Here is an 18,316-nt window from a genome sequence, read left to right as displayed (position 1 = left end):
ACATTCATGTGGATTTTTTTAATTTATTTAGTATTTTTTATTTCATTGTCCATGCTATTCATGTGGAGTTGCTTTTTTTATGATCCTGTTAGTGATGTATGTGTATGTTGTGTGTGATGTCTTTAAGCTACTGGAACCTTGAATTTCCCCTTGGGGATCAATAAAGTATCTATCTATCTATCTATCTATCTATCTATCTATCTATCTATCTATCTAACCTACAAAAATAGATTGTGCCTTTTGTCTGTCAATGCGTGAACATGTTTACATTTAGGCTATTTCAATAGATTTTTTTCAGTCAGTTAAGCCAAATAATTGGGTGACAAAAAGCATGTATATAGACAATTAATTTAACATATAGACTATTAATTTTACAGGCTAACAAATAAGTGTGGGTAAACTCTTAATTTGAAAAACAAATGCATATCCTGCCAATCAGATTTAGCACCACCCACAGGGGAAATCGGAATATCAAGTGGTTTTTCTGATTTCCATGCAAGAACGGGAAAACCAAAAATCAAGTCATAATTTCGTTTTTTCGTTTTTCTAAAAAAACGGAAAAACGAGTTGTTTTCTCGTTTTTTCGATTTCATATGTGACAGAAAAAACAAATGAACGAACGGTACCTGGACCTTTGCACCATGATGTTGGACGTTTAATGTTCCTGGGCTCTGAGAAGAACAGCTCTAAAGCCCTCTGGGCTCGACCCATTGATAGAGAGCCTGCAGCCTGTTAAGGCGCAGGGTGCATTTGGGGCACGCTGTCAGTACTCATATTTTTGATAAGAAGATTAACGTTATGTAGTTTGTCATGTAAGTTAGTTAACGTTTAGGGCAATGAGAGGAAGCCAAAAGGTCCGCGTATCATCCGATCATCTGTTTTTGTTTTCACATATGAAAACGAGAAAACAACTCCTTTTTCCGTTTTTCCGTTTTTTTAGAAAAACAAAAAAAACGAAATTATGACTTGATTTTTGGTTTTCCCGTTCTTGCACAGATATCAGAAAAACCACTTGATATTCAGATTTCCCCCTGTGGGTGGTGCTAAATCTGATTGGCAGGATATGCATTCGTTGTTTTTCAAATTAAGAGTTTGCCCACACTGTATTTGTTAGCCTGTAAAATTAATAGTCTATATGTAAAATGAATAGTCTATATGTATGCTTTTTGTCACCTAATTATTTGGCTTAACTGACTGAAAAAAATCTATTGTAAAATAGCCTAAATGTAAACATGTTCACGCATTGACAGACAAAAGGCACGATCTGTTTTTGTAGGAGAGGGGAAGACCCATCTCATCGTTTAATCCTGTTGTGTTCAGTCATGTTAAACAATTTTTGTGGAGTTACAGTGCATTATATTGATGAACAGTGGGCGCTGCATTCACATGCTCTGACTTTAATGAAAACAGAGGAGATACATTATGCTGAAACATGCGCGGGACACTTTATCAAAGTTGCACAGAGGTGGAACGTGTGTGTCTCAGGATTTTGTGGGCAGTTTTTTATATATATATATATATATATATATATATATATATATATATATATATATATATATATATATATATATATATATATATACACACACACACAAACAGGATAACATGAATTCCCTGGCAGTGGCAATAAGCTTTAATTTTGTATTTGCTTTGATTACATTGTTTAAGTTGAGATTTACACTAAATATTTTAATTAATTGCTACTGTATAAACAAAATGCTGATGTTAAGTGCTTGCAAAACAAATGTTATGGCACTTCTGTTCATATGGCAGAACATTTAAAACAAAATTGTGCTATACACTACTTTTGAATTCATTATTGGATTTTGCGTATAACAAGGCGATTAATCGTGATTAATCAGGGAAATCATGCGATTAAAACTTTTAATCGTTGCCCAGCGCCAACATAAACATTACATTAAGTTATGCAACTTAAATTTCAGAATTACAAGTTTCAACCTGAGACTGATCTGTATATAGGCCTATATGTATATAAGTTATACTCAACCTATTTTCATTTATATATTTGATTACAATGTCACACAGCTCTGTTACACTTATGCTAGTAGATCGTTGATCAGCTCTTTCTCCATGAAGAAAGAGAGATAGAGAGAGAGATAGAGAGAGAAAATGGTGCGCAACAATCAGCTGTTTTTCCAAAGGGATAGTCAACAAGTCGGCTCTTCAGATCAGATCGTGGTCACCACTACGTATTTCCTTGTCTTTGTTTTTGGTAGTTGTTGTGTTTGGTGTAGTTTCATCGTCAAATACAACTGATTTATTTTTGTCGGATCCCCTTCGTGGAATAGAGGCTTAAGTTAGACTCAGATGTTTTCTGTTGAGATGCTGAAGCACTGACGTCGTGCTTTTATTGTGGTAAGCTAGTTCCATTTTGCAGTAGAGACACTGTACAGAGTTTTTGTTTCAATTACGTTTGAACTGATTCCAAACTTTGGGCACTTTCTGTCGTTTTCTCCAGCCTGTCTCTTCTCTTAGCCCCTCCCTCACTATTTACATGGCAAGTGCCACCAGTAGCGTCAGCCTGTTGTGCGACAGTAATAATCCTCCAAGCGGAAACACCATGAGCGATAAAACGTTGGTAACATTAATTAACCAAAGCTTCGAGGCCAATCATTTTGCAAAGTAATTTGAATTATTTGAGTTACTTGAGGAATCGTTTTGGCCCTAATTCCATGTTATCAGTTTCAGGTTCAGAAGAGTCTCCAGTCTGGTCTTCATTCTCTGGTTGTAAAAGTGGATGTGGATGTGAGTTCCTGGCTGGTTCTGGTCCTCCACAGTCCTCTCCATCAGCTTCTGTTTCCATCAGACCAACACATTTATGTCTTTTGACATCATAACGCCAGGCAAATCTTTTGTTACAAACACTGCAGCTGAATCTTTTCTCTCCTGTGTGGACTGCCATGTGTGACTGTAAATGTCCTCTCTGTGTAAAATATTTCTTACAGACTGAGCAGCTGAAAGGTTTCTCTCCTGTGTGGACTATGGCCATGTGTGATCGTAAACCTCCTCTCCGTGTAAAAGATTTCTTACAAACTGAGCAGCTAAAAGGCTTCTCTCCTGTGTGAGTTTTCATGTGTGACCGTACATCTCCACTCTGTGTAAAAGATTTCTTACAGACTGAGCAGCTGAAAGGTTTTTCTCCTGTGTGAGTTCTCATGTGGTTCTTCAGGGCTCCACTATGAGTGAAAGCTTTACCACACTCAGAGCAGCTGAAAGGCTTCTCTCCTGTGTGAGTTCTCATGTGTATCCGTAAACTTCCACTCTGTGTAAAAGATTTCTTACAGACTGAGCAGCTGAAAGGTTTTTCTCCTGTGTGGATTATCATGTGCAACTGTAAATGTCTAGACATTAAAAATGTTTTCTTACAATCTAAACAGCTGAAAGGTTTTTCACCTGTGTGAGTCATCATGTGTTTCTTCAGGGTTCCACTATCAGAGAAAGATTTACCACACTCAGAGCAGCTGAAAGGTTTTTCTCCTGTGTGGATTCTCATGTGTCTCTTCAGGTGTGGCTTGGTGCTAAATTTGTTCCCACACTGAGAACAGCTGAAATTCTTTTTAAATACTGAATCATGTTTCAGAGAGTTTAAAGCTGACTGAGGTTCTCTGGTCTCCTTCCAATCAGCACTGTCATCAGTCTCAGGTTCAGAAGAGTCTCCAGTCTGGTCTTCAGTCTCTGGTTGTAAAAGAGGATGTGAGTTCCTGGCTGGTTCTGGTCCTCCACAGTCCTCTCCATCAGCTTCTGTTTCCATGTGTTGAGTTTGTCTCTGATGAAGCTGTGAGGACTGAGCTTCCTCTTCATCATCTTCACTCTTCACAGGGACAGGAGTAAATGGGAACTTGGTGATATCAGCCTCCTCCAGTCCTTGAAGCTGCTCTCCCTCCTGACTGCTCCACAGTTCCTCCTGTTCCTCTTTAATGTGTGGGGGGGGCTCTGGCTCCTGCTGGTCCACACTGGAGCTACACTCCTGCTGCTCAGGGGGAACCTCTTCTTTAACCACCAACAGCTGCTCAACATCTGCAGGAAACACAGACAGAGAAATGTTGTGGAACTGTATCTTATCACCTGGATTGTGATTGTTATAAAGACATACTGGTTGTTCAGTCAGTTACTTAGGTTACATCTACACTACTAGTTTTCCTTTTCAGCCTTGGAAAACTGTTGGAAAGGCTGTTGACTGACATATTAGCGCCCTCTTGTGGTGAAATAATACAACTGCGCTGTTGAGCACAAAGTGGCGCAGTCGGTAATTAAAGTGACTATATAGTGTTAATTTCGTCAGATGAGACTAAATGTTCGTCAACGACCTTTTTTTTTCCACAAACTGAAAGTTACATATAGCCACATTAAGAGGCATAACAAGAGACTTGTCAGAATAACAGTGCGAAGTGTACTTTACTGCAATCAGTCATTTTGGTCTGATATGGACATTATTTGAGTCGTTCAACTGTGTTTTGGTGAGACTTTTGTTGATGCAGAGCTAATCTAATCACCATGTGGCTTCCTAATGCTAGTTTATCTGTACCTTTATATTTCTTCTGTTGTATTTGGACAAAGTTAACATTCTCCTATGTAAATGATATGGACGTCTGTTTTTAATCGATACTTAATGGAGCAATCAGTGTTATTTCTTTCCCCAAGCAGTACATCCCTATATGTAACCATCACCTATACCATCCTAAGTGAATACCTATTCAATTATTGGTCCTTCGACCCGGAAGTCTCTGTGTGCGTCTAACCCATGAACAGAGGTAGAGAACTCCTTCAGTAACCGGGTTATGCCTCCATGTATACACCTAAAGCGGGCTATGATCGGTTTAAGCGTCTGCGCATGCTCCAGCTGCCTGGCTGGCGGGAACATTAAGTTGTTTCATTTTACTAATTGAAAGGGCGATCGGTGTAATGTTGATATAGGTCAACCGGAAGAAATAGCGCTGTGCGTTGGCGGAGCGCCACCTACTGAACCCGGAGGTACAGATTACCCAGTCAGTCAGTCATTCTCCCAATTCTTCCCCACCCAAGTAGACGGGGGGGAACTGGCAGAACCCGGTTATTCACTAAACACCTGTTACTACTGTGTATGTCAACACACTCTTCTGTGTGTGTGTGTGTGTGTGTCTAAGAAGTATCTGTGTATTAACAGTTGTATGACAGCATATTCTGTTTTTTTTGCATGATGGCACCAAGTGTCATATGTCAAAATGCCTTTAAAAGCATTAAAATAAGTCTCAAATGTCAAAGCATAAATAAAACGCTGAAAAAAGCGTCAAAAGAGGGAAAAAAGCTTTCAATTTAGTAAAGAACAGATTTCATTTTCAGAACTTTACTAACTGAGAAGCTGTGTCCGAGAGACCTTTAAATAATAGAAGATGTTCTGTATACCAACACAAAGTTTCTGTTTTTAAATTACGGGACAAAGTCCGGATAACGAGCTACCAGAACTTTCTCTGGTATTCTACAGATTTATTTCTCAGAGTGTAGCTGTGGAGCGAAATGTCTCCTTTTAAACCGTAACTTAATGTATCGTAAAATGAAAGTTAGAACAACAAGTTAGACATTTTCAGTGATAGCGGAGACTCTGCCCGCTGCTGGTAGGGTTAGGGTAACGTTAGTAGCTTCAGTCTCCGAGAACGAGAGGTCGTGACCGACGAGACCCAATCAGGAGGAGAAGAGCTGGCGTCAGTGGCGGTGTTTCCAAAAGTCTCCGTTTGCGGCTGAAATACAACCCAGCAGAGTCCAAACCTAAACGGGTCAGAAATGTTTCCTAATGTCTCTGGTTTAGGGGCTCGTAAACACCAGAGTAGGGGGAATGAGAGGGGGAAACACCAGAGTAGGGGGAACGAGAGAGAGGAAACGCCAGAGTAGGGGGAATGAGAGAGAGGAAACGCCAGAGTAGGGGGAACGAGAGAGAGGAAACGCCAGAGTAGGGGGAATGAGAGAGAGGAAACGCCAGAGTAGGGGGAACGAGAGAAACGCCAGAGTAGGGGGAACGAGAGAGAGGAAACGCCAGAGTAGGGGGAAGGAGAGAAACGCCAGAGTAGGGGAAACGAGAGAAACGCCAGAGTAGGGGAACAAGAGAAACGCAGGGGAATGAGGAGAAAACACCAGAGTAGGGGGAACAGAGAGAGGAAACGCCAGAGTAGGGGGAACGAGAGAGAGGAAACGCGGCAGAGAGGGGAATGAGAGAGAGGAAACGCCAGAGTGGGGAAGAAGAGAAACGCCAGAGTAGGGGGAATGAGAGAAACGCCAGAGGGGAACGGAGAAACGCCAAGGGGAATGAGAGAGAGGAAAGAACAGAGGAAAGAGAGAGGAATGCAGGGAAGAGGAAACGCCGGAGAGTGGAATGAGAGAGAGGAAACGCAGGAACGAGAAACGCAGGGGAATGGAGAGAACGGAGGGAATGAGAGAACGCAGTGGAAGAGAGAGGAACGCAGAGGGGAATGAGAGAACACAGGGGAATGAGAGACAGGGGAAGGAGAGAAACGCCAGAGTAGGGGAATGGAGAGAGAGGAACACAGGGAATGAGAGGAAACGCAGAGAGGGGAATGGAGAGAAACGCACGGAGGGGAATGAGGAAAGAGGGGAATGAAGGAAACGCAGGGGGGAATGAGAGGAAAGATGGAAAGGGAATGGAGAGAATGGGGGGAATGAGAAGGAGGGGAATGGAAACAGGGGGGAAGGAATGGAATGAGGAATAAAGGGAAGGAAGAGAAGGAGAGGGAAGGAGGAATGCGAGGAATGGGGGGAATGGAGAAATGGAGGGGAATGGAGAGGAAATGGAAGAGAGGAACGGAGGGGGAATGAGAGGAATGGGGAATGAAGAGTGGAAATGGGGGGAATGAGAGAGGAAGAGGGGGAATGAGGGGGAAAGCAGAGGGGGAATGGAGAGAAATGGGAATGGAGAGGGAAGGGGGGGAATGAGAGAGGAAAGGGGAATGAGAGGAAACGCAGAGCAGGGGGAATGGAGAGGGGAACACCAGAGTGGAATAGAGGGGGGAATAAGAGGGGAAACACCAGAGTAGGGGGAGAGGGGAACACAGAGGGGGAGGGGAATGGAAACACCAGAGTGGGGGAAGTAAGGGGGAATGAGTGGGGGAATGAGGGGAAACAGAGGGGGGGAATGAGAGGGGAAACCGAGAGGGGAATGAGGAGGGGAAACACGCAGAGGGGGAATAAGGGGAAACACCTAGAGGAGCAGAGGAATAAGAGGGGAAACACCAGAGCAGGGGAATGAGAGGGGGGAACACCCAGAGCAGGGAATGAGAGGGGAACACCAGAGCAGGGGAATGAGAGGGGGAAAAACCGCAGAGCAGGGGAGTGAGAGGGGAAAGGCCAGAGCAGAGGGAATGAGAGGGGGAACACCAGAGCAGGGGGAATGAGAGGGGAAACGCCAGAGCAAGGGGAAAAAACACCAGAGCAGGGGAATGAGAGGGGGGAAAACCAAGCAGAGGGAAAGGAGAGGGGAAACACCAGAGCAGAGGGAATGAGAGGGGGAACACCAGAGCAGGGGAATGAGAGGGGGGAACACCAGAGCAGAGGGAATGAGAGGGGAAACACCAGAGCAGGGGGAATGAGAGGGGGAAACACCAGAGCAGAGGGCAAAAAAAAAACAGCTTCTCTTGAACTTCTGTTTTTTTTGTTAACGTTGTTCCTACCTTTCTCTTCATCATCTTCACTCTTCACGGGGACAGGGGTGAATGGGAACAGTTCCTCCTCTTCCTCTTTAATGTGTGGGGGGGGCTCCGGCTCGTCTTCTTCAATCGCTGCAGGAAACAGAACAGACAGAAAACAATCAGAGAAGCTGCATGTAGAGGAAGATTTAAACCAGTGTCAAACATTCAGTCATCACGACTAAGTTCTGATAACGCCTAAATAATATCTCCCTGTTTAGTCAGTACTTTTAACTGATTAGTCAGTACTTTTAGCTACATATTTCAACTGATTAGTCAGTACTTTTAACTGATTAGTCAGTACTTTTAGCTACATATTTCAACTGATTAGTCAGTACTTTTAGATAACTATATAAAATCGTTTGACAGTACTATTAGCAACTGTGACTTGAAGCCAAATCTCCTCCCACACTCAGAGCAGCTAAATGTTTTCTTACATCTTGAATCATGTTTCAGAGAGTTTAAAGCTGACTGAGGTTCTCTGGTCTCCTTCCAATCAGCACTGTCATCAGTCTCAGGATCAGAAGAGTCTCCAGTCTGGTCTTCAGTCTCTGGTTGTAAAAGTGGATGTGAGTTCCTGGCTGGTTCTGGTCCTCCACAGTCCTCTCCATCAGCCTTTGTTTCCATCTGACCAACACATTTATGTCTTTTGACATCAGAACGCCAGGCAAATCTTTTGTTACAAACACTGCAGCTGAATCTTTTCTCTCCTGTGTGGACTACGGCCATGTGTGACCGTAAACTTCCACTCTGTGTAAAAGATTTCTTACAGACTGAGCAGCTGAAAGGTTTTTCTCCAGAATGAGTCATCGTGTGGTTCTTCAGGTTTCCACGTTCAGAGAAAGCTTTACCACACTGAGAGCAGCTAAAAGGCTTTTCTCCTGTGTGAGTTCTCATGTGTTTCTGTAAATCTCCACTCTGTGTAAAAGATTTATTACAAGCTGAGCAGCTGAAAGGCTTCTCTCCTGTGTGAGTTATCATGTGTCTATTCAGACTTCCCTTGGAGACAAATCTTCTCTCACACTCAGAGCAGCTGAAGGTTTTCTTACGTCTTGAATCATGTTTCAGAGAGTTTAAATCTGACTGAGGTTCTCTGGTTTCCTTCCAATCAGCACTGTCTCCAGTCTGCTCTTCAGTCTCTGGTTGTAAAAGTGGATCTGAGTTCCTGGCTGGTTCTGGTCCTCCACAGTCCTCTCCATCAGCTTCTGTTTCCATGTGTTGAGTTTGTCTCTGATGAAGCTGTGAGGACTGAGCTTCCTCTTCATCATCTTCACTCTTCACAGGGACAGGAGTGAATAGGAACTTGGTGATATCAGCCTCCTCCAGCCCTTGAAGCTGCTCTCCCTCCTGACTGCTCCACAGTTCCTCCTGTTCCTCTTTAATGTGTGGGGGGGGCTCTGGCTCCTGCTGGTCCACACTGGAGCTACACTCCTGCTGCTTAGGGGGAACCCAATTTTTAACCATCGACAGCTGCTCAACATCTGCAGGAAACACAAATTGCGGAAAACTGGGATGTCAGACAAAACCAAGACAACTGCACCATCCAACAACTTGCCTCTGTTTAGGAACAATGACAACCCCTGACACTTTCATAACTCAGTGTAACGGACGGTGGCGAGAACTAGATTTAACAGGAATGTCTGGAAGTCATTGAAAGCGGACTGTAATCTGGAGAAGACCTGGCTGGTTTGTGGTGAACAGAATGCTATCATCTGCATAAAAATGAGCATTACAACACTGAGGCGGAAGATATATATGACTTCAGGGGATCTAAAATTGAACCGTTACGATCAATCAACCATCAACCTTGGGTTGCATCGCCTTGGCCGCCAGCTTCATGGTGTTCGTGTAGAACTTAACTACTTTTGTGACTGCGACTTCATGAAGGGATGCATAGATTCTGGTCGGTTATTCCACAAGTGGGCACTGCAAAGCTCAAGAAAAAAAAAGTAGGCCAATCGGGTGGAATGCATTAGGTTTTGTTAATCCACACTCACTAAATGGATCCCTACTCCTGCTGACGTGAAGAGGGAGATGCTGAGGGCTCACCGTATAGGATCAGAGCGCAGTACAGGTGGGTACCGGCACATTGATCTTCAAGAAGCTCCGGTAACAGACCGTGAGCAGATCTGAAGGCAGACAGAGGCCCTCAGCTCGAGGTGAACGGCAGAGAAGATGTCCACATTCATTCAAACTTTTTTATTATTACTTGACAAGTCTAAGAATTTACCCAAAATGAATATAAAAAAAACAAAATATTTCAATATTTTATTATTAATGTTCAAATGACTGTGACCGACACACACAAGACCGCCCCTTCATTTTTAAATGTTCCTTCTAAAAACACACACACACACACACACACTAAGAGACACACACAGAGACACACGCACGCACACACAGACACGCACGCACACAAAGAGACACATGCACACAAACACACAGAGACACACACACTAAGAGACACACACACAGACACACGCACGCACACAAAGAGACACATGCACACACACAGAGACACACGCACGCACACACACACACACAGACACACGCATTCACACAAAGACACATGCACAGAGACACACACACACACACACACACACACTAAGAGACACACACACGCACACAGCACACACAGTCACACACAGACACACACACACTTTAAGTCTCAGTGGTTACAATATTGTGCTGTTGTGTTCCAAGGTTAACATCACTACTATGTAACAATCACCTATACAGTCCTAAATGAATACATATTAAATAAGTTGTTTATGTAGAAAACAGCCCCGAAATCACCATCACCAAACCCACAATACTCCATGTAAATAATCAGGACTTTTAGCGTGTATAGAGCCAGCATATCTCCACCAGACTCCATGTAAATAATCAGGACTTTTAGCGTGTATAGAACCAGCATATCTCCACATGTAAATGGGTGAATTAAGGGTTAATTTCAACCAAACCAGAGTGGTGATTGTTGGAACAGTGGAAAGATGAACCAAGACGGCTTTTGATAGTTTTATTTGGTTTATGTCCACTTTGAATGAAGTGTGTTTTACGATGATAAAAGTCCTGATTATTTACATGGAGTCTGGTGGGTTTGGCGAAGGCCTGTTGAAGAGCGAAGATTACAATGGATCTTATGAACAAATGCTTATTTCCATACGTCCTATCGTCATATCGTTGCTGAGAGAAGAGATCACAGGAAGGAGAGAAAGATCAACTGAAGGTTTAATGACCAAACCTGCTCTGTGTAGCCGAAGCTGAGGGTTGAAAACAGCGTCCAGTAGCTCCCGTTGTCGCTCGTTCTCCTCTTTTGAACGACAAAGTTCCTCCTCGTACTCTGCTATCGTTCTTTCAAACAGCCCAAATATCTCTTCAGCAGCCGCAGTTAGTCGCTGCTCCACCAACGCTCTCAGCATCTGGACTTTACACATTTTACCTCTTTCTCTACACAACAAAGACACTCTGCTAACACTCCTTTCTGCTAGACGCCATCTTGTTCAAAGTGTGAAGTTAGCCGCAGTGAAGACTACAGCTTCCGGTGCAGATTAGTTGCTGAGCTTCAAAATAAAAGTCCTCATAGAGAACCTTACCATGCAGACTGAATTCCAGGGTCAGTCCCTACCCTGTTACTGCAAGCGTATCATGCTTATACGTCCCTCAGTCCATTCATATGGATTTTTTATTTAGTATCTTTTATTTTATTGTCCATATTATTCATGTGTATTTGTTTATTTTATGTGTTGACACTGGGACCTTGAATTTCCCCTTGAGGATCAATAAAGCATCCATCCATCCATCCCGTCTAGTCTGCCTTATCCAAAAAGGGCCTTTTATTTTGTAGACGCGAGCCGGAAGTTGTTGTTTTGAGTGTTACGGTGACACAGCGAGCAGAAGTCTTCACCCTGAAAGCTCCGCTCCCCCTGGACCCGTTCTCCTGTCCTCGTCCCCGTGTGTAAAGATGTCCCGACTGCAGACTCTGAAGGTCTTCGTCAACCAGCGGCTCACCGCGGCTCTCGAGGACATATTTGGACATTTGGAGAGAACAATCAGCGAGTACGAAGCAGAGATGGACCGCCGCCATCACAAACTGCTCGGTGAGGTTTTTTATCAGCTGACAGAGAGCTGCAGAGACACGTTTCCTCAGAATACTGTCCGTGCTAAGCTAACGCTGGCTGTGTCATTGCTTGTTACTGCTCTGCATGGCTGCATGTCTCAGGACAATGTCGTGTGTGTGTGTGTGTGTGTGTGTGTGTGTGTGTGTGTGTGTGTGTGTGTGTGTGTGTGTGTGTGTGTGTGTGTGTGTGTGTGTGTGTGTGTGTGTGTGTGTGTGTACCAGGCACGGCGTTATGGGTGGGCCTAGGCCCGTCAGGCCCACCCATAACGCCGTGCCTGGTACTTTTCAACAGGCCCACCCAAAACTTTTCTTCAAAAAACATATTAATTAATTAATATATTATAATTAGGTGAAGAATTATCAAAAAGCTGCAAATAATATCATAATTTGTGCTAAAATAGTCTAAATGTTTAGTTTTCAAAAACAATTTAAAAAAGCTGGTCATGTCTATTTTTATGTTTCTGCGCAAGTTCAGCAGACCGTGAGGTTCGGGATGGATGTAGCTTGTCGGTATGCTAGGCTAGGCTAGGCTAGCTCCCAGTGATCTGAGAGTGTGAAAATCATTTCCAGTAAAGGACCAGCGCCGGCCCGGGACATAAGTGGACTAAGCGGCTGCTTGGGGCCACCGGAGGGCCCCCAATCGAGTGTTGTTTTTTCTCCTTAACATTCGCCGACGGTCCCATCTGGGCTCCCGTAGTTCAGAATGGGCCCAGCCCTCCCCCCCAGCGCGTTTGCCATGTAGTGATGTGACAACCGGCTCTTTTACGCGAGTCGGTTCAACCGGACGGATGTTGGTTGGCGAACCGAGTCTATAGATTCGGTCAACGGTTCACGTGCCTGCGGCTGCGGCATCCGGCTACTCCCGGTCTCGGCAGTAGCCGGGTGCCCGCCCGGTCTGCTCGTGACAGCCTGTAACATTCACTCTAACATTTAACTTAACATAACTAAGATAACGTGTATTTGTATGTGATGCACTTCCCAATCAATAATGTGTGAATTTCCCGAACACAATCACCTAAGATGCATCAGAAACAAGGCTTGGTTAATAACTCAAACTTCCGAGAACCGTTAGACAAACCGTTTGCTTTATATATCCGGCGGTTGTTAACGGTTACATTGGTCCGACTCTCGGCAGTTACGGCGCTCACCGCGAGTAGCCGGGTCGCGGTCTCTACAATCTCTCTTAACAACTCTTTCGGTCCAATGAATCGTGCTGCTTCGAGGTAGCCCATTTCCTGATTGATTCTACCACCACTCCAGTGGAGGCGCTAATGAGGTAAAAAACAGGAGTGAGTCGGTTCATTGACGTATGGCACTCGATTCTCCCGGCTCAGTGACACGAATCGGGTTAATAACCGGCTCTTCGGTCAGTTCGTCATCACTATTGCCATGGAGATACACAAACAACACGGCAGCGACAGCGGCTAATATTGGTTATTTTCTTAACTAGTCGTTTCATTACTTACTTAACCGTAATCTCCGCCGAAATGACCGGCAGCACATGGTGCTCTTTACCCGGCTCAAAGTCACCTATTCTCGAATAACTGAACCACGAACTACCGCTGACCTGGCGAGGTAGTTGGACGGAGCACCAGCAGTCAGCTGTTGAGACCCGGTGTTGAGGAACTCGGTTGCAGCTCAACCACATCTACTAGAACGCACCATTAAGCCGCTGATACGACCGAAGCGTGTGACGGAGGTCTGTAGCGACAACACAATAGCAATCGCCGCTTTATAGCACGGAGCTCCTCTTCAATGTTTTTTTTTTTTTTTTTTTTTTTTACCGCTATTTACTGCGAAGGAACTTTACACAGGTATGCTACACTCATGAGACCATGGCATGTTAATGTACGTTACTCAGCAACAGGTAAAACAGGAGCAAGTCAAACTACTAAACAACTTAAGTCAAAATGAATTGAACTTTTACTGAGGAACGAGAAGTAAATTACCTGTATGCGTGTGAAAACAGCTTTATCTCACGCATCCGTTTAGTTGTTGTTGATAGCATAATTATATAATTTGTTGAATATATAGCATAATATCATTTTGTCACTTTTACGGGCGGGGCCCCAATACAATGGTAGGGAAAACATAAACTCAAATTGCATAACATTTGCATGAATAATCCAAATGTGGTGTTGTGTGTGTGTGTGTGTGTGTGTGTGTGTGTGTGTGTGTGTGTGTGAGTGAGTGATCTTGTCATTTATTTCTCATCTGCAGATTGATTTTAAGTAGGGGGGAAGAATCGATTTAAATCATGAATCAGATTTTGTTTGCGGGCATATCGCCCCTACTACTAACACAGTGTATGTCCGGCAAACCCACAGCTGACAACCATGCAGCTAAATAATGTGTGGGCTAACTCTCCAGAAGGGGACTTGGACTTATCAGCTGATTGTTAACGGTTAATAGCGTTAACACGCGTCGGAGGAAAAATCACTTGAGGGGGATTCTATCAGTTTTGCACATCGGAGCTGACATTTTGCCCATTCCTCCTTGCAAAACAGCTCGAGCTCAGTGAGGTTGGATGGGAGCTTTGACAGCAGTTTTCGTTCTTTCCCGTTCTCATTGATTCAGGTCTGCTTTGACTTGGCCCTTCTAACACCTGGATTGTTTATTTGACCATTCATTGTAGTTTTTTTATTTTTGGACATTGTTTGTTGGAAGACAAATTCCGGCCAGTCTCAGGTCTTTTGCAGACTCCATCAGGTTTTCTTCCAGAATGGTCCTGTATTTGGCTCCATCCATCTCCCATCAATTTTAACCATCTTCCCTGTCCCTGCTGAAGAAAAGCAGGCCCAAACCATGATGCTGCCACCACCATGTTTGACAGTGGGGATGGTGTGTTCAGGGTGAAGCTGTGTTGCTTTTACCCAACATACGTTTTGCATTGTTGCCAAAAGTTTATTTTGGTTTCATCTGACCACAGCACCTTCTTCCCATGTTTGGTGTGTCTCCCAGGTGGCTTTTGGCATACGACACTTTTAGGTAGAATGGCTTTTCTTGCCATCTTCCATGGCCAGATTTGTGCTAATGATTGTTGTCCTATGGACAGAGTCTCCCGCTCAGCTGTAGATCTCTGCAGTTCATCCAGAGTGATCATGGGCCTTTGGCTGCATCTCTGATCGTCTCCTGTATGAGCTAAAGTTTAGAGGGGCGGTCTTCTAGATTTGTGTGGTCTGATACAGCATACTAGTGGATCATTAGGAAGTGCTCTTGGGATTTAGGGTTTTGTACAACGGCTTTAATCCACCAGTATCTCGGACCTGCCTGGTGTTTTCCTTGTTTTCATGATGCTCTCTGGCTTTACACGGACCTCTGAGACTATCACAGAGCAGGTGATTTATCCGGGATTGATTACACCAGCGGATTTTTAATCATTAGTATTTAGGTCAACATTGGACATTCAGAGTCCCACTGAACTTCTGGGAGAGTTTGTGCACTGAAAGTAGGGGCTGAATAATTTTGCACCACTTTTTCAGTTTTTATTTGTTAAAAGAGCCAAAATTTCGTCCACTTCATATGGGACCCACTTGTTGTTGTTCACAAAAATTACAGTTTTATATCTTTATGTTTGAGGCCTGAAATGTGGCAAAGGTCGAAACGTTCAAGGGGCGAATACTTCTGGCCTGTATGCATCCCTATCAGGATAAACAGAGAACATGAAGTCCTGTGGGATTGAGCGTGTTGTTTGGCCCTGAAGCCCAAGTAGTTGTGTAAGTCACTACCTTATTAAGTCAAAAAGCAAAAGGCTATGAATCTGAACAAATTTAGATATTGCCCTTCTCAAGCTGACCATCCCAAAAATGCACCAGAATACAGGAAATCACATCTATCACATTCAAAAATTTCTGGGGGCGCATCCCCAGACCTCCCCCCTTAACGGTTTGCACCCACTTTTGCACAAATAGAGTAGGGGGTCCTTATGCATCTGTGCCCAGAGGGACAGTAGTTCATACTCTGTCACTGTATTAATACATAACCTCACTGTATTCATATATAATGTAACATAGCGTGACATTTGTGTCAATAAACGTCAAGCACAGGTGACTCTGAGTGGTGGGGGGGCCCCAAATCAAATTCTGCTTAGGGCCCCCAAAAGACTCGGGCCGGCGCTGTAAAGGACAATGTTGAAACAGTCGTTGTTTAGGTACCTTAAACGTGTACGAGCGGTCTCAGAGTCATCACTGCAACCAGGAGATGAAGCAGAGCTGAGATCCACAACGCCTAGCACATGTCTTTGTCTCGGCCACCCCAGGATGCTAGCGCGGTTAGCGCGGTTAGCGCGACCAGCGCCGGTGCTAGTGCCTCTGTCTCTGACTCGCGAGTGGATGATATAGCCCTGTGGATGTGGATCGGTCTTCCGTGGATGAGCCCGCAACTCAACCATGCTAAAGTATGCGGTCACTTCTTCTGCTTTAGCGAGTTTAATTGTGTAGGACCGCCAGAGGATAACAGTAAGGTATGTGAAGGCTACTCTGCCTGTCTGAATTATTATGAATTATTATGTCGTTATATGAGATATATGGATTAAAATAATCGATTCATAACTCGCTACAGAGCTGCAGGCGCAATTCTATTTCTATAACAGCTTGTTACTGTTGTCAAGTTGTTTTTCCCTCATGGTTTTCTCTTGTTATGGCCAATGATGCTTTAGGGCTTGTTAATGTGATTTATTTATTTTTGTTAAACATGTTTATAACATGAATCATCACACTAAAGTCAGGAAATAACTAGAGTTGTGTTTTACATGACCGATGACATTGTCAATGAACACGTTCTGTGGCCGAGTATTGATTGAAACTGTCGGGCAGTGATGTTGATTTGTATATTGTTGAAAACTTAAAACAATTGAACAGAATTGTGAAATATTCGGCCTCATGTTCTACGAGCAGAACTAAACTATGTTTTGGGGAAATATTAGATTCCTGACCACTTTTACAGTCTATAGGCCTTAGGTTAGGAGAGATGCGCTATAGCGCAGCCAGGTATGGTGGTAATGGAGAGTTCAAAGCGCTCTTCTTTTGGGCAGAACCAAGGAGAGCGATCACGGATAGGTCCGTTCTTTGCACCGAAATTTTTTACAATGAAACAACATATTTAAAGAGCATCAAGCTATTACAATCTTTATTATGCAAGCACATATAACATATATAATATAACAGTATATTAGTCAGTCATTTGTATTAGGTTAAACAGTGATTTGATAACGTTTTTAATTTAAGGCCCACCCACAATTGGTCTGTACTCTGTGTGTGTGTGTGTGTGTGTGTGTGTGTGTGTGTGTGTGTGTGTGTGTGTGTGTGTGTGTGTGTGTGTGTGTGTGTGTGTGTGTGTGTGTGTGTGTGTGTGTGTGTGTGTGTTAGCTGGGTTTTGTTGCTCTTTGTGCTCAATGTGCATACTGTTGACGTGAAGTTATGGAACGCATTACCAGAGGAATTAAAACATTAGGAATGTCATAAAAAAAATAAAAAAAGGGTTCAAAGACATGCCACTAGATATGTATAGACATTGCGTAGTATTATTCTGTGAGAATGTTGATAATGGTGATGATGAACATCATTATCATTATTTAAAACAGGGCTCTCAAGTCTCACGCCCAATGCGTGTGTCTCACGCATTGGGCGTGAGACACACGCATTTCAACCCGTTCACACGCTCACAGCCACACCTACACACCTACACACCTACACACCTTGTATTTCTCACGCAGAGAAATCACCAGGATTTATTCTAGCAGTTCATCCAATAAGCAGCCCGAGGAAAGCTTCTCAGCCAATCAGCAGCTTCTACCCCACGTGTGGACTCTTAAGCCCGCCCACAGGCTGCATCGTCACCAGCAAGTGAGCCAATGAAATGAATTACGTTTGCGCGCAAGCTTTTCAAGCAAGCTCAATGAGACAGACACAGAGTGTAGCTGTTAGCTAATATGAAACGCAAAGCAGCTTGTTTTCATTTAAATTCAGCAAGAAACGCTCCGAGCAGGAAGCAGGAAAGTTTAAGTAACGCGGTTACAAGTGACGACGAGTTACCATCCTGCTCGGCCGCCCTCTCCCCATCAAGTCCTCCCGTAGCCCCCCCCCTCACACCAGCAAGGCAAGTAGTGTCTTACCGTTATTAGTGTCTGGCTGTCTGAATGCAGGCGGAACCTGAATACATTTTTTTTTGGCTTATTTTAACTGGCCCATCCAGTTTTCTGGAGGCCCACCTACAATCAAAATCCTGGCGCCGCTAGTGGCTGCCACGCACCAGCTGACTGAGTGCAGATTTCAAGTTGTTTGTGACTTTGCCTAAGATTGTAGAAGTGTACTCCATAGGTGTGCTCGCCCTGTTTATCTGGTTGCCATGACTTTGCGAGTGATGACGTCCTGTCACTGTTCCAGTTGAGGGGAGAGAGAGCGGAGGACGGTTGGTTTGAGTTCAGTAGAGCACACTGCTCTGTAGAGTCGAGTAATTATGACTTTATATACTACATGTAGCTACATAGCGGAAACCCTGTTGTGCG

General features: G+C 44.0%; 1 protein-coding gene and 1 long non-coding RNA gene across 2 annotated transcripts; both read right to left on the bottom strand.

Annotated features, from left to right (window-relative positions):
• Positions 1 to 1,830: 1,830 nt before the first annotated feature.
• LOC120571067 (gastrula zinc finger protein XlCGF8.2DB-like) lies at positions 1,831 to 3,676 on the bottom strand. The gene has a single exon (XM_039819771.1). The coding sequence runs from the start codon at positions 3,512 to 3,514 to the stop codon at positions 2,663 to 2,665; it is 852 nt and encodes a 283-aa protein (XP_039675705.1). The 5' UTR covers positions 3,515 to 3,676; the 3' UTR covers positions 1,831 to 2,662.
• Positions 3,677 to 3,989: 313 nt separating this feature from the next.
• On the bottom strand, positions 3,990 to 8,183 carry LOC120571092. The gene is made up of 3 exons (XR_005641182.1): positions 8,129 to 8,183; positions 7,677 to 7,784; positions 3,990 to 4,038 (listed from the first exon to the last, which is right to left on the bottom strand). It is a non-coding gene; the product is annotated as an uncharacterized LOC120571092 (long non-coding RNA).
• Positions 8,184 to 18,316: the final 10,133 nt, after the last annotated feature.

The sequence above is a fragment of the Perca fluviatilis genome, chromosome 13, assembly GCF_010015445.1.
Source record: "Perca fluviatilis chromosome 13, GENO_Pfluv_1.0, whole genome shotgun sequence".
Taxonomy (NCBI): domain Eukaryota; kingdom Metazoa; phylum Chordata; class Actinopteri; order Perciformes; family Percidae; genus Perca; species Perca fluviatilis.
The sequence above is the reverse complement of the archived record's forward strand: the minus strand, read 5'-3'. Positions and strand labels throughout refer to the sequence as shown.

Coding starts and splice junctions, on each gene's coding strand:
- LOC120571067 (XM_039819771.1), bottom strand. CDS start 3,514: ATGAGAATCCACACAGGAGAAAAACCTTTCAGCTGCTCTGAGTGTGGT.